Genomic DNA, 14,191 nt, shown 5'->3' with positions numbered 1-14,191 from the left:
GTCTCACTGCTGTGACCTTGCTCGCCACTCTTTCAAACTTCTACATTCACAGCTAGACCCCCAGACGTCCCATCCCCAATTCTATGTAGTTAAGTGACAACATGCGCACACACAATCCACAGCTTTGCCTCTAAGAATGATGAAGTTTTCATATAAACCACAGGATATATTTAATTCAAATTAAACATGAAACTAGAATAATGTTCGCTCCTTATCAAGTAGCAATTACATTGTTTAAAAAAAAAGAGAACAGTACATTTCCGTCTACGTTCTGGCAATCCAACGAGGCCAAGGCAATCCAGTTTGCTGAGGTGACGGATCCAGCAGTCACCACCAAAGCTTGTGGTTCTGAGGCAGTTGGGTAGACACAGACCATACTTCATACAAAATGATTCTGCAGCACGTCCGAAGAAGAGGAACCTCCCTTGTGATATATAAGAACGAAAGCCCAAGTAGCAGGAAGCAGGTGACTTGCGTAATGGATGTACTTTATTAAATAGATAGTTAACGCGTTGCTTTTTATTCATTCCAAATTGCTGATGGCGCTGCCTGCATTAATAGCGGTGACAAATGCTTCCTACACATGCCTCGGCAATGATACTCTTTCCACTGTAGGTATTTCTATTTTCTTTCTTTAAAAAAAAATTTTTTTTTTTTTTGGCATGATTCTTTCCCATGTAAAGAAAGCCAACTTCTTCAAGACACAGGTCATTCAGCTTTAAGTGTCAGCCTCGGCTCTCTCCTCAGGCTGTGAGAAGGCCATGTCCTGCATGATGAGGCCTTCTTTCCCCCTCCACTGAAAGCTTCTCGCTGTTTGGTCTGCAAAGATGAACGTCTGCCTGCCCCTGCTCCACTCGCCAGGGTGGAAGGGGTCAAGGGCAGGGGGTGGCTTTCTTCACAGGGCGGTACTTTCTGTATCATTGTCCATGTCCAACAGAATGCGGCCGGGCAGGTCTTTGCTGGCTGAGTCTGAATGCGTTTCAGGAAAGATGCTGCGAAGCGGTTCTGAAACCCTAGAATTGGCGTCTGGACAAAAACACGAGGAGACATGGTATCAGTGCATGGTAACACCCCAGAGGCCACCCGAGGAGAGGAGAAGCTGGAAAGTTTGAGAGTCAGCCCATGCACGCACACTCCCTTACTAGAGGCACCATCAGCCCTGAGAAGTTGAGTCAAGCCTTTGATACCCCAGGGGCAGCCAGCCACGTGGCACAGCCCCACCTCCTGGCTCTGGTGGTCCTTTCTGTGAGCTCACGGCAGTCCTCAGAGATGCAACCCTGGAAGGGTTTGCTTGCTGATTGAGGAGAGGAAACCTTATTCCTACCGATGTCTCTAACGCATTAACTGAAACCTCCTGACAGCATCTGGGCTGCAGGAATAGCTGAGCGTCACTGGGAAAAGTTCCCTCCTCCGAGGTTGGTGCGTGTCCTCCTGTTACTAATGCTATGCCCTCAACCTCGGCACTAGTGACACTTGGGGCCGGATCCCTCTGGGCTGTGGGGCTGTCTTGTGCACTGTGGGATGTTTGGCAGCATCCCTGCCCTCAACCCACTAGACGCCGATGGCACAAGCTCTCTTTCCCACAGTGTGACGACAAAAGGTGTCTCCAGACACTGCCAAGTGTCCCTGGGGTGGGAGGGGGGAACAAGCACTGGAGTGTAGCACCAAACCCCCTACAAATATTAATTTTCTCATCTATTTCTAATATCGGGCTGGCCAAAAAGTTCGTTCGGGTTCTGTAACATGGAGAAACCCAAACGAACTTTTTGGCCAACCCAATACTTATGTAACTCCAATTCCTTTTTCACGTCTTATTATGTTGGCTGGAACTCCTTCGGCAAGACAGTAAATACACGGTCCTCAAGCCATCATCCCTCGCTCCCATGCTCACAAGACACCTTAACCAATCACAGCCCTCTTCCTGGTGAGACGGTGAGCCTCAGATTCCCTCATTCATAAACAAATACTTACTGAGCACCTCCCACATTCTACCGGTGAGGACACAACAGTGAACAAGCCAGACACAGATTTAATGAAGCCTACAGCCAAGTGGGGGAGACAGGCCCTTCTGTCTTGAAGAATTTGTTTCTCTGGTAGATGTGAGTTCTAGCAAATGATGAGCCTTGTTAGGGATTTTAGGGCTGGTGGAAGAGAGACGGGAGACGTTCAGATTTGTGGTAGTTTCACTGTGCCAGGTTAGGGCTAGTCATGTAGGGAGCACAGAGGGAGGGAGAGTGGGAGGTGGGTGTGCTGGGGTCTCGCTGTTATGGTTAAGAGCTGCTTTTCTGCACTTGCTGTGGTGCAGGTACACCGTGTCTGCCCTTGCTGGGAGCTGCTTTCGGCAGTACTTCTGTTTCACCTTCTCCTCACCCACACAGACAGAGCCGGCAAATGCAGGTGCACCCTGGGAGGCTCACTGCTTTGAGACTGGTTCCTGATCCTACACGTGCCCACAGCTCTGAGCTGCGAAATCCACTTACTTCCTGGGACGTCCCTTTACTCTCAGTGACTCCTGGGTTGGAAGGCCCATCTGTCGAGGTTTCCTACACACCACAACCCAGAGAAACGTCTAGATTTATGAAGGTGCCAAGGTGGCAAAGAGTTCAGGTGCTGGATGGCATTTCAGACAATTCAGGTCTTATATTTGTAAAACCAACAAGCAGGGGAGCCTCTGGGAGGCTCAACTCTCCAACACAGCCGGCACTGGAGGAGGAGCAGAGCCAGACTGGTTGGGCTCTGGAGCCTGGTTCTTAATCTGCAGAGGGCGTCTCCCCCGCCACCCCACCCCCAGGAGGACGTATGCCCTTGGGTGAGCGGCCTGGGAGAGAAGACAGTGCCTAAGCAGATGACGGCTTGAGTCTTAAACACTCTGCCTCATCTTAGTACAAAGGAGATAAAGGTTATTTTAGAAAGTGCCTGCAGGAGCACTTCCATATTTTTTTAAACACCTCTAAACCCTGCTGGCTATAGATTTACACAAGGCATCATTTTTCATTATATGCATTCCAAGAAGGGCTGGTCTTTGAGCATATTGCTTGGAGCTAAGTTCATATGAAAGATATTAGATTAAAAGAGGAAAAAAAAACAAAAATAAAAACAAGAAAGCCGAGGCCCAGGTCACAGCCTCCGCTCACAGGCAGAATGCCACGTGGTTCACCACTGCTCTGCGGCTCTGACGAATGCAGCCTGGTCCCCTCCTTTGTTGAGTATCTTTATCCAGGAGTGGACCTTGTGAGGGTGGGAACTGGCATTCTACAATTTAGAGTGTGGTCCTAGAAAGTTTGTCACTTCAGCAATTTTGAATGTGCGCTTTTAGGTTGTAAACCTCCCCTCCGGAAAGGCCAAGGTTATTCTGATAGCCACTTGGACAGGTAAGAGATCCAAATGCCTCGCTGAAATCAAACATTTCAGGCACGGCTGCAGGGTGAATCAGCCCCCTCCGGATCATTAAATCCTTCTCTAAACTACAGTCTGAGGGAATGACTTCCTTGAAGTCCTCATCAGGTTTCTGGGGCTGTGAGAGGCTGACTCATCTCTGGGAGACTGAGTCGACTTTTTATTATTTCAGTCAAAGGAGAGATTCTGTTCCAGTCTCACTGGATGTTTATCTTGACATGATTCTGACATTTACTTATTAAAAATAAAGTGCAGGTAGAAGCAGAAGCCACTTAAATGTCCAACTATGAGCAATAATACATCTGCTTAATGAAATATTATGCAGTCACTGAAAAACTACATTGTAACATGGGAAAGAGCATGTGATGTAAAGTAAAATAAAACCGCAAAATCAAAATCTGTATATGCCAAATAATTATGATTGTGCATCCCCTTGCCTTTTAGAAAAAAAAAACTAGAAGGAAAAAATAAAATATGAATGGTGGACTTTTTCAATTATGGAAGGGTGATTTCTTATTGTTTCTAATCCCCAATTTGCTTTAGTATCATACTTATTTTTAAAAATGCATTACTGGGCTTCCCTGGTGGTGCAGTGGTTGAGAGTCCGCCTGCCAATGCAGGGGACACGGGTTCGTGCCCCGGTCCGGGAGGATCCCACATGCCGCGGAGCGGCTGGGCCCGTGAGCCATGGCCGCTGAGCCTGCGCGTCCGGAGCCTGTGCTCCGCAACGGGAGAGGCCACAGCAGTGAGAGGCCCGCGTACCGCAAAAAAAAAAAAAAAAAAAAAAGCATTACTTTCATGATATAAAAGGAGTTTAATTTTAAAAAGCAAAGGCTATGAGAACCAACAAAGTCCCAAGTGTCTGATGACCACTATTGTGACTCGTTCTACCACCGTACAGTGGACAAATGACTCACTAAATTAATCTCAGCCTCACTAAATCAAGAACATTTTCTACTCCAGAGCACTGTCTTTTTCACCCACCACCAAGGGGCACATCAGGATCAAAATATGGATGCCTGGCTCCAGACCTCCTGCGTCTGTGTCCCGGCATGAGTTTTTAAAATGGTGACATACGAATCTAATACCTAACTCTGTATTATCTTTTTTTTCCTCCATAAAAATGATAATAAATAGCTACCATTTACTTAGACCCCCTGCATATTAAGAACCGCACGATGCTTTTCTTATTTTATCTACTGTGATCCCTTTGAAGGTTATTCTCACAAATGTCACCATTTTACAGATCAGCCAGGTTGTGCCGTGCCATTGTTACACAGTGAGCTGAAATTTTAATTCAGGCTTGTCTGATTCTAGTGTGTGCTCTTTCCACTACCCCTCAAGCCTGCCCAGTACAGAAAAGACTGGAAGTTAAAGAGGTAACAAGGCCAGCCTGGCGATGACGTGTTGCATGTCTGTGAACACGCTTAGTATGCAGAGTACTTGGCAGCAAGCATGAACAAAGCCAGCCTCCTTTAGCACATGCACTATTAGTAGGGGTGCAAGCAGGCAGGGTTAGAGTGACCGGTTAATAGCAGGCATTAGTGCACAAATATGATCATCAAGTAGCAAAATGCTTTGGCCAATCAGGTGCCTTTTCCTTACCATTAAATATTCCAATTTCAGTTCCTACTGAATATGGCAGGTCATACATCTAAATTATTTAATAAAATGTTACATTAGAACACTCTTGGCTAAAATCTATTACTTTAAAAACAGCAAGATGCAAACTCTTTTCCTTGCAAAGCTAAACTCCTACTGCTTTCTTTTTCTTTCTTTCTTCCTTTCTTTTTCCTACTGCTTTCTAGAGTAACAAATTAGGAAGAGATTCAGAATGACAGCAGAATCCCTCCTTTTTCTGGTGCTGGTGCTGAGCTGCGACAAACTGGCTGTCTGACCTGTTTAGCAGCAGTAATCGCCCCCAAGAGTTTCTCTTAATCCCCAGGCCTTAATTCAATTTTTAAGATTAAATGCTCTGAATGAATAACCTGTTCTCAGGAATTTGTCTGTCTAGAGCTTTCCAAGTGAAAACATGATGTCACAATAAAGGACTACCTGTCTAGGGAAGTTACATTTTTTTCTTCTTGAAATACCCAATGGCTATATCCAAGGTGCCTAAGAGCAGCATGAACAACACGAGCATATTCATAAATTCTAAACGCTGGCCTTTTGTGTACTCCTAATGGCAATCCAGGGGATTTTAAGAAATTAAAAATTAATTCTGTAATACAAAGATAGTGGTGGTGACCTGTAATTTCTTGAGTTAGGAGAATTCGAAGTGCAGATTGGTTTTAAAATATTTAGCTAATATCCTAAGGAAAAGTATTTATAATATCAAATTTCACTTATCTGACAACTGTCAAAGTACAGAGCACTGCAGTGTTATAGCAGATCAATAAAATAAGCTTCTGAAATAAATACACCCCAGGTAAACATGGTATTAAAGAGTAGACATAATTCTGGTCTGTAGTCTTTCATCTAAATAAAAGGGAAGATCTGGGAATAAAATTCTGATGTGTCACAAGTATTGAAGTGTTAAAAGGCTCAGCCTTAATTAGGGTTTAGTCACTTCACTCTGATTTTCACACCCAACTGGGCAACCACAGACTTTTGGGTTCATCACCTAGGAGTCAGGAAGGCGGAATCACGCCTCTGTGCCCTCCTCTGTGTTGTAAAGATCGCATTCTTGTTTTCCTCTTCTGGTATCTATAGAAAGTCTTCCTAGACCAAAGATGTGGAAACGCCGGCTAAGTAGTCCACTGAAGGCTTAAGGCTCAGATCAGCTGATTAGAGCAGTAACGAGAGCCTTATTCCGTCTAAGTGTGGACCTAAAGGCAAGATTCAGATGAGCCTCACAGTACCTTTCAAAAAGCTCATATGGTTTAAGAAAGCAAAAATGTAAGCAGGCCAGAATGCAAAGAAATTTAGTGTGGGATCTTTGGAGGAAGATTTTTTTTTTGCGGGGGGGGCGGTCCTGAGAAATTCAAACACCAAATTAAGAAGCTCCATGCAGTTAACTTGCACTTAAGAGGTAAAATTAAAACTTAAAGCTCAAGACACAAGGGACGCAATTTTCCGTGCTAACTGCACCAGAGACCTCTTTGGGTGATGCTGATGAGCCAATCAATGAGAGGGAAATCACGCTGAAAAGAGCAGAATGCTTGTGAAAGGCTTACCAAAAAGAAAGGAGACATTTCTTAGTATCTTATCTGAGCGGCTTGAAATCGGGCTTGCAATCTACTGACATCTACCTCTTGAATTCGAAGCATTTGCAGCTCAAAGTGCTTCTGATAAAAACAAAAGTGATGTCTAGAGAATGGATGGCACGGGGTCAGATGGCTGCTCCTGAGCACAAAGTCAAAAGCATGTATGCAAAACACCGCTAAGCAGGAGCATTTGGAGCTGCAGGAAGCTGCTTGGGGGGGTTACAGACCTTAGTCCTGGAAACCTTCCCCACCTGTGAGGGCGCTAGGAAGGGCATCTATTGGGAAACAAACAAACCAATGTGGCTTTGTTTTTTTAAACATAAAAGCAAGCATCATCAGAAAAAAGTTAACAATTTATAACACACACAAATCATGCATTATATTCCTGAAAAAAAAAAGTTATCCGAAGAAAGACTAGTCGGTTAACCCTCATCACTTAGGGTACCAGTGTGGGGTGTATCCTTTGCTCATTTTCAGCAGAGATTGTCATTCAGGATGCTTGGAGGGCCCAGAGGCATATTTCGGCTACTTCTCTAAAACTGGCTCCACTTAGGAAAATTTAAAACTAGGCTGTTCTAAGATATGATTCAAAGTCCCCAATTATCATTTTAAGAAAACACACTAAAAAAAAATCTATCCATCCCATCCTTAAATCAAATAGTAAATTAGAGCACTTGGGACAGAAATTTTTAAAAGAATCATAATTAAAGAAAATGGTCATGTTCTAGACTGTCTATAAAAAAATACCCCATTAGGTAGGTAAAATCTGTACAATCACCAATACCCAAAACAGATTTCCATGGAATTATGAGGAAACAGTGATTCTTCTGTCCTTTGCCACTAGAGGCTGGCACTCTCATATGATCGTGTCCCAAATCTCCCTTCCCAGAGCATCCAATTTGGCACAAATCACGTTTTTTAAGATTATACCTGAAATGCTTCACTTTCTATGAATATTTTTACTCTTAAAAGGAAAATAAGCATTTTAATGAGGGATTCACTAAGAAATGGATGTCATGCTCAAGTTGTACAATACCTTCCACCTGGATTACTAGGTCATTATACCTAGAAAAATGTAAACGTAGATGGCTCTTAAACACATAGTGAACCTATACATCAGGGGTTGGCAAACTTCAAGGGCGAGGTAGTAACTTTGAAGGCTCTGGAAGTATATGACCTCTGAAAGGACTACACAACTCTGCTGTTTTAGCACAAAAGCCAGAAAAAATATGTCAACAACTGGGCGTAGTTGTGTTTCAATAAAACTTTATTTATAAAAACAAGCTGAGGGCCAGATCTGGCCTGCGTGGTAGTTTGCCAACCCCTGATATAAACGAAAGCCTAAACGAGGGGGAGCAGTAAAAAGCCAGGTAGAGTGGACAGGGGGAAATGTCTGAACCCACTTCCCACTTACCCGTGACTATTTTGGAGGAGGTGGGAGCTGCGATGCTGAGGCTGCCATCCCCGGCGGGGTGGGCGCCAGGAGGATGAGGGGGTGGGGGCACGCTGGGCCGGTTCCTCGGCTTTGGTACTGGTCTCGGTCTCGGCAAGGTTCCAGCGTGTGGCTGCGCGGTCTCGGGGTTACTCACCACCTGGCCGGGGTTCTGTTTTCCTAGGGGCGGAGTGCTGGGGGGCGTCGGCGTCTGGGGAGGGGTGTGGGAGGACTGCTCGAGTCCGGGCTCACCGGGCAGGGCCCCGGGGGCTGGTGGGCCCTGGCTGCCTGGCTTGGTGAGCGCTGGCGGCGGTGTGGCCTGCGTGGGGGGCTGCGGTGGCGGGTGGTTGGGGGCTTGGATCGGAGGCAGGCTGCTGGAGTATCTCCGGGGTGCGGAGAGCTGCGAGGTGGCGCAGGGCTGGCCTGGGGCCTGGCCGGGCGGCTGAGTTGGGGGAGAAGGGCTTCGGGTGGACGGCTTTGGTGACAGGCTGGGTGGATGCTGAGATGCTCCTGGAGAACTCTGGCCCCCGGGATGGCCAGGAGGCGGGTTTCCAGGTTTCGGGGGTGCTGGAGCAGGTTTTTTAACAGCTGCACGAAGGAGAAACACCTCTCAGGAAGAGCAGCACGGTGATGGCCAACGCCCCCCGGGCCAGGGCACCGAGGCTGGTGTAAGCCAGCTGAGATCAGCACCCACGCCCACTCCCAATACCACACCAGCTGGCGGCACCTCGCCACCATGGCCCTCCTCCCTCAAACCCACAGTCTTAGTCTAACCATGAAAAAAGCCTCTGACAAACGCAAATTGAGAGACTGTCTTTAAAATGCGAGTACTCCCTAGAACTGTCAAGGCCGTGAGAAAACAAGGGAAGATGGAGAAACCGTCACAGGCCAGAGGAGAGTAAGGAGACGTGATGACTAAATGCCCTGTGCTCTTCTGGTGGGAGCCAGCAGGGGTTGGAAGACGGCTGTTAGAGGAAAAACCGGTGACGTTTGAACAGAATGAGTTTGGTTAGTACTAACGTACCAACGTCGGTTTCTTAGCCGTGATAAATGTACTGTGGTGATGTAAGATGTTAACAGAGGAAAGTGGGTCGGGGTATACGAGAACTCCAGACTATCTTTGCAACTTTCCCGTAAATCTAAAATTACTCCAAAATAAAAAGGTTATTTTTTAAAAGTACATTATACACATATAGGTCTATACAGACCTGTCATTTTAAAAGTTGAATAATTAGAAAACTCAGTTAATGGAGGCCACCCCGCCTACATGGAGTCTCCGCTCAAAGCCTACTTGACAGCGACCTTCTCTCATGAGAAGAGACACAGAGAAGCAAGAGCAGCTAAGCTGTGGTGGCGGGGGGGACCCCTAAGCCCGACTGGTCTGCCTGTACAGACCGTGGGCCCCTTGCTCTAAGCCATCTTCTCCTAGAGGACTTGATTTTTTTTTATAACAGAAATTCTATGAATTCCAGAATCACTTGTGCTAATAGATATATTCTAGATAAAAGTACAGATCCGGACGATCGCCTTAGATTCAGCTCTAAGGAGAGCTGAATCACATCAGTCTCCCCCCTACACCAGCTGAGATCAGCACCACTGGCGGGTGGGAATTTGGTACTGAGGATGGTAAGGTAGGTAGAAAAAACAAGTCTGGAGACTGGTTTTGGGCTGAGAGGTTGGGTGGAAAGGAGAGACTCTAGCATATTTCAAGTTCTGCTGAGATCTTACTAATCGCCTAAGGAAGGGAGAGGGAAACGAAGGGAAGAAATGAACATGTATCACTCACCTAACATGACCAGCACCAAGTTGGGCCCTTTACATAGACTGTCTCATTTAAGTCTCACAAGCACACCGCAAAACAGGCATTGTTATATCCATTTCACGGTGCAGAAAACCAAGGCTCAGAGAGGTCAAGTGTTTGTAAAAGGTCACACAGCCAGTACGGAGCAGAACAGAGGCTCACACCATGTCCTGTGGACTCCTTGGACTCTTTTTTCCCTCTTCCTCCTTCCTGCACTGCCTGGCTTCCTGCTCATAGGGGCCAGGATTCAGGAATGAAAGGAGTATAAAGTCTACTCTATTGGTCTAGAACTTCTGATCCCAGAACTGGGAAGACCTTTTCCCACAGAAACAACCAACCAGCTGACAAAGGAATCTGGAATATTAGCCGCACTCTGGTTATCATAAACAACTTGAAAAGAAAAGTTTCTAGCTCTCTGTTCTAAGCAATATTAATTATAAATTCATATTGGATAAAAGATCATTCCTGACATTTAAGGGAACAGAGGGAATTAGAAGAGGAAGCATGAGAGTAGCGTGATAAGGCTCAAGTCCCACATTGGCCACGTCCATCGTGGAGGCCAGGCTGGGAGAAAGGCAGGCCTTGTCTAAGGCCACCATGAAGGTGCTGGGAGGCTGAACCAGGGTGGGGGATGGCACACAAAGGATCAAACTGGGATCTATGATTGCAGGAAAAAGGAAGCAGGAAAGACTCCGAATGGGGCTACGAAGGAACCTCAACCTGAAAGCAGGGGCTCTACCTGGAATCCAGGTAGAAAAGACCTAATTTCCCTTGAGCACCAGTTGGGATACAGATGAAGGTGGTGGTGGCTCAGAGGAAAGCCTTCTTAAGATGTTTCAATAGCAAAACTGTTATTTATTCTATTTCCCCAGTCCTGGTTACAGAGGAGATATTAAAGTGATGTGGACTCAGAAATCTATCCTTTGCCCATTTTTCAATTGGGTTATCTGTGTTTTTGCTATTGAATTGTATGAGTTTCTTATATACATTGGATATTAACCCCCTAACTTGACTGTGGTAATTATTTCACAATGTATACATATATTAAGTCATCACATTGTATTGTACATCTTAAAAGAAAATGCAACATGGGATTCTGGATTGATACTGGGACAGAAAGAAAACTTTACTGGAAAAACTCAGAAATCTGGTCAAAGCCTGAAGTTTAGCTAATAATATTGTATCAGTGTTAATTTCCTGATTTCAGTAGTTGTTCTGTTAGATAGTAAAATTAAGAGAAGCTCAGTGAAGACTATATGGGCCTTCTCTATACTATCTTCGCAACTTTCCTTTAAGTCTAAAATTACATAAAATTCAAAAAATTTTAAAATATGTATATCATTTCATATTGAAGATTATCCATCCTCCAATAAATACAGTTGGGAGTTAAGACAGAGCACCATGGTTCACATGGAATTTAACTGGCTTTAGAAGCATTTTCAGTAAATCATGTCCCTTTCTAGACCAGTTTCTCAACCTCAGCAGTACTGACATGTTGGGCTAGATAGTTCTTTGTTGCTGGGGGCTGTCCTGCGCATTGTAGGATGTTTACCAGCATCCCGGGCCTCCACCCACTAGATGCCAATACCACTCCCCTCCCTGCCTGTGACAACCAAAAACGTCTCCGGACGTTGCCAAATGTCCCAGATGGTGGGGGACAGCTAAATCATCCCAAGTTGTTCTAGATCTAAGAGGCACTTGGAGCTCTCAGACCACACATGCTTGAGTGCCCTCTCTGGCACAGGGCAGGCACAGGACAGGCACAGGACAAGGACTAGGAACACTGGAGTGCATGAGACGGGTAAAATCCCAGCTCTTTAAGAGCTACTAGGGGAGACTGGCAATACGCTAAAAAACAAATTTAAAAATTTCAGATGGAGGAAAAGGCTCTGAGAGAAATAGAGTGACGTGACAGAGGATAATTTATGTGAGTGGTGGGGTTGGCAGGTGGTCATCAGTTCAGACTGCGTGGTCAAGGAGGGCTCACCAGGGAAGTACTCTTTGAGCTGAGACCTGAATGATGGAGGAACCATGTGTGGCGCAGAATAGAGTGAACAGAAATAAATCCATGCCTATACAGTCAATTGATCTTCGACAGGGTACCAAGAATACACAATGGGGAAAGGATAGTTTCTTCAACAAATGATGCCGGGAAAACTGGATATCCACATGCAAAAGAATGAAACTGGACCCTTACCTTACACAATACACAAAAGTCAACTCAAAATGGATTAAACATAGGACCTGAAACTCTAAAACTCCTTGAAGAAAACACAGGGGGAAGCTTCACAACATTTGTGTTGGCAGTGATTTCATGGATATGACCCCAAAAGCACAGGCAACAAAACAAAAATAGATGTGTGGGATTACATCAAACTAATAAGCTTTGGTACAATCAACAAAGGAAACGACAGAATGAAAAGGCAACCTACAGAACGGGAGAAAATATTTTCAAACCATGTATCTGACAAGGTGTTAATTTCCAAAATATATACAGAACTCCTATAGCTCAATAGCAAAGAAATGAATAACCTGATTAAAAAAAAAAGAAATTAAAAAAATTATTTATTTATTTGGCTGCACTGGATCTTAGTTGCGGCACACAGGGATCTTCATTGCTGCACGCGAGATCTTCGTTGTGGCATGCGGGATCTTTAGTTGAGACAAGCAAAGTCTTAGTTGTGGCATGTGGGATCTAGTTCCCTGACCAGGGATTGAACCCAGGCCCCCTGCATTGGGAGCACAGAGTCTTTAGCCACTGGACCACCACGGAAGTCTCACGAACAACCTGATTTTAAAATGGCCTAAAGGGACTTCCCTGGTGGTGCACTGGTTAAGAATCCACCTGCCAATGCAGGGGACACGGGTTTGAGCCCTGGTCCAGGAGGATGCCACATGCCACGTAACAGCTAAGTGTGTGTGCCACAACTACTGAGCCTGTGCCCTAGAGCCCGTGAGCCACAACTACTGAGCACACGTCCCACAACTACTGAAGCCTGCGTGCCTAGAGCCTGTGCTCCACAACAAGAGAAGCCACCGCAGTGAGAGGCCTCACACCGCAACAAAGAGTGGCCCCTGCTCACCACGACTAGAGAAAGCCCACGTGCAGCAACGAAGACCCAACACAGCCAAAAATAAATAAATAAATAAAATAAAATGGACTAAAGACTTGAAAAGACATTTCTCTAAAGATGACATAAAAATGGCCATCAGGCATATAAAAAGGTGCTCAACATCACTAACCACCAGGAAAACGCAAATCAAACCCCAAAACGACATGTTACCTCACATCTGCTAGAATGGCTAATATAAAAAAAAAGACAGCAAGTGCTGGTGAGAATACGGAGAAACTGGAACTCCCATACGCTATTCGTGGGAATGTACAGCCATTACGGAAAACAGTATGGAGGCTTCTAAAAAAAATTAAAAATAGAACTACCATATTGATTCAGGAATCCCATTTCTGGGTATTTATCCAAAAGAACTGAAATCAGGATCCTGAAGAGATTATGTGCACATCCATGGTCACTGAAGCATCATTATTCACAATAGCCAAGACATGGAAACAACCTATATGCCCATTGACAGATGACTGGATTAAAAAAATGTGGTGTATATATAAAATGGAATATTATTTAGCCTTAAAAAGGAAGGAAATTCTGTCATATATATAACAACATGGACAAACCTTAAAGACATTATACTAAGTGAAATAAGCCAGTCACAGAAGGACAAATACTGCACGATTCCACTTACATGAAGCATCTAAAATAGTCACACTCTTAGAATCAGAGAGTGGAATGGGAGCTGCCAGGGGCTGGGGGTATACAGTAGAGATGGGGAGTGATGGAGAGCTGGTATTCAATAGGCATAAGGTTTCAATTATGTCAGGTAGCTTTACATCATTGGGCCTATAACACAATACTGTATTGTACACTTAAGAGTACAGTACTAGATACTGTACACAAATATTTAAGAGGGTAGATCTCATGTTGTGTTCTTACCCCGATAAAATAGAAAAGAAGGAACCATGTGAAGATGTGGGACAGAACGTTCTGTAAGAGAACACGTGTAGAAGCTCTAAAGAGGGAATAAGGTTAGTGCACTGAGGGGCAGAGTGCAGACCAGCGAGGCTGAAGTGAGTGAGGGGGCAGGGGAAGAGCTGGGCTCACAGGCGGCCCGGCCAGACCACGTGGCCAGGCCACGCAGGGTGCGTGGTGGGAGGTCTGCATGGAAGGCACTGGAGAGCTTCAGCCAGGATGACACGCTCTGCTTTGTGTTTTAAAGTCACCCCCTGCTGGAGGGCATTATGCTGAGTGAAATAAGTCAGACAGAAAGACAAATCCTATGTGATGT

At 45.2% G+C, this 14,191-nt stretch overlaps 1 protein-coding gene across 5 annotated transcripts in view; it reads right to left on the bottom strand.

The window, feature by feature from the left end:
- Window positions 1–525: 525 nt before the first annotated feature.
- The window catches only part of ARHGAP17 (Rho GTPase activating protein 17), an 89,194-nt gene continuing 75,528 nt past the window's right edge, over window positions 526–14,191 (bottom strand). For 2 of the 5 annotated variants that reach the window (XM_067706340.1, XM_067706344.1), the window contains 2 exons: window positions 8,017–8,622; window positions 526–1,026 (listed from right to left, as the gene is read on the bottom strand). In XM_067706340.1, the coding sequence (XP_067562441.1) occupies window positions 896–1,026; window positions 8,017–8,622 (737 nt within the window). In that variant the 3' untranslated portion in view covers window positions 526–895. Of the gene's footprint in view, window positions 1,027–5,001; window positions 5,051–6,493; window positions 6,540–6,829; window positions 6,878–8,016; window positions 8,623–14,191 lie in introns of all 5 variants that reach the window. The other 3 variants (XM_067706341.1, XM_067706342.1, XM_067706343.1) reach the window with 3 other exon arrangements.

The sequence above is a fragment of the Pseudorca crassidens genome, chromosome 15 (genome assembly GCF_039906515.1).
Source record: "Pseudorca crassidens isolate mPseCra1 chromosome 15, mPseCra1.hap1, whole genome shotgun sequence".
Classification (NCBI taxonomy): Eukaryota; Metazoa; Chordata; class Mammalia; order Artiodactyla; family Delphinidae; genus Pseudorca; species Pseudorca crassidens.
This window is presented reverse-complemented; position numbering and strand designations above follow the sequence as displayed.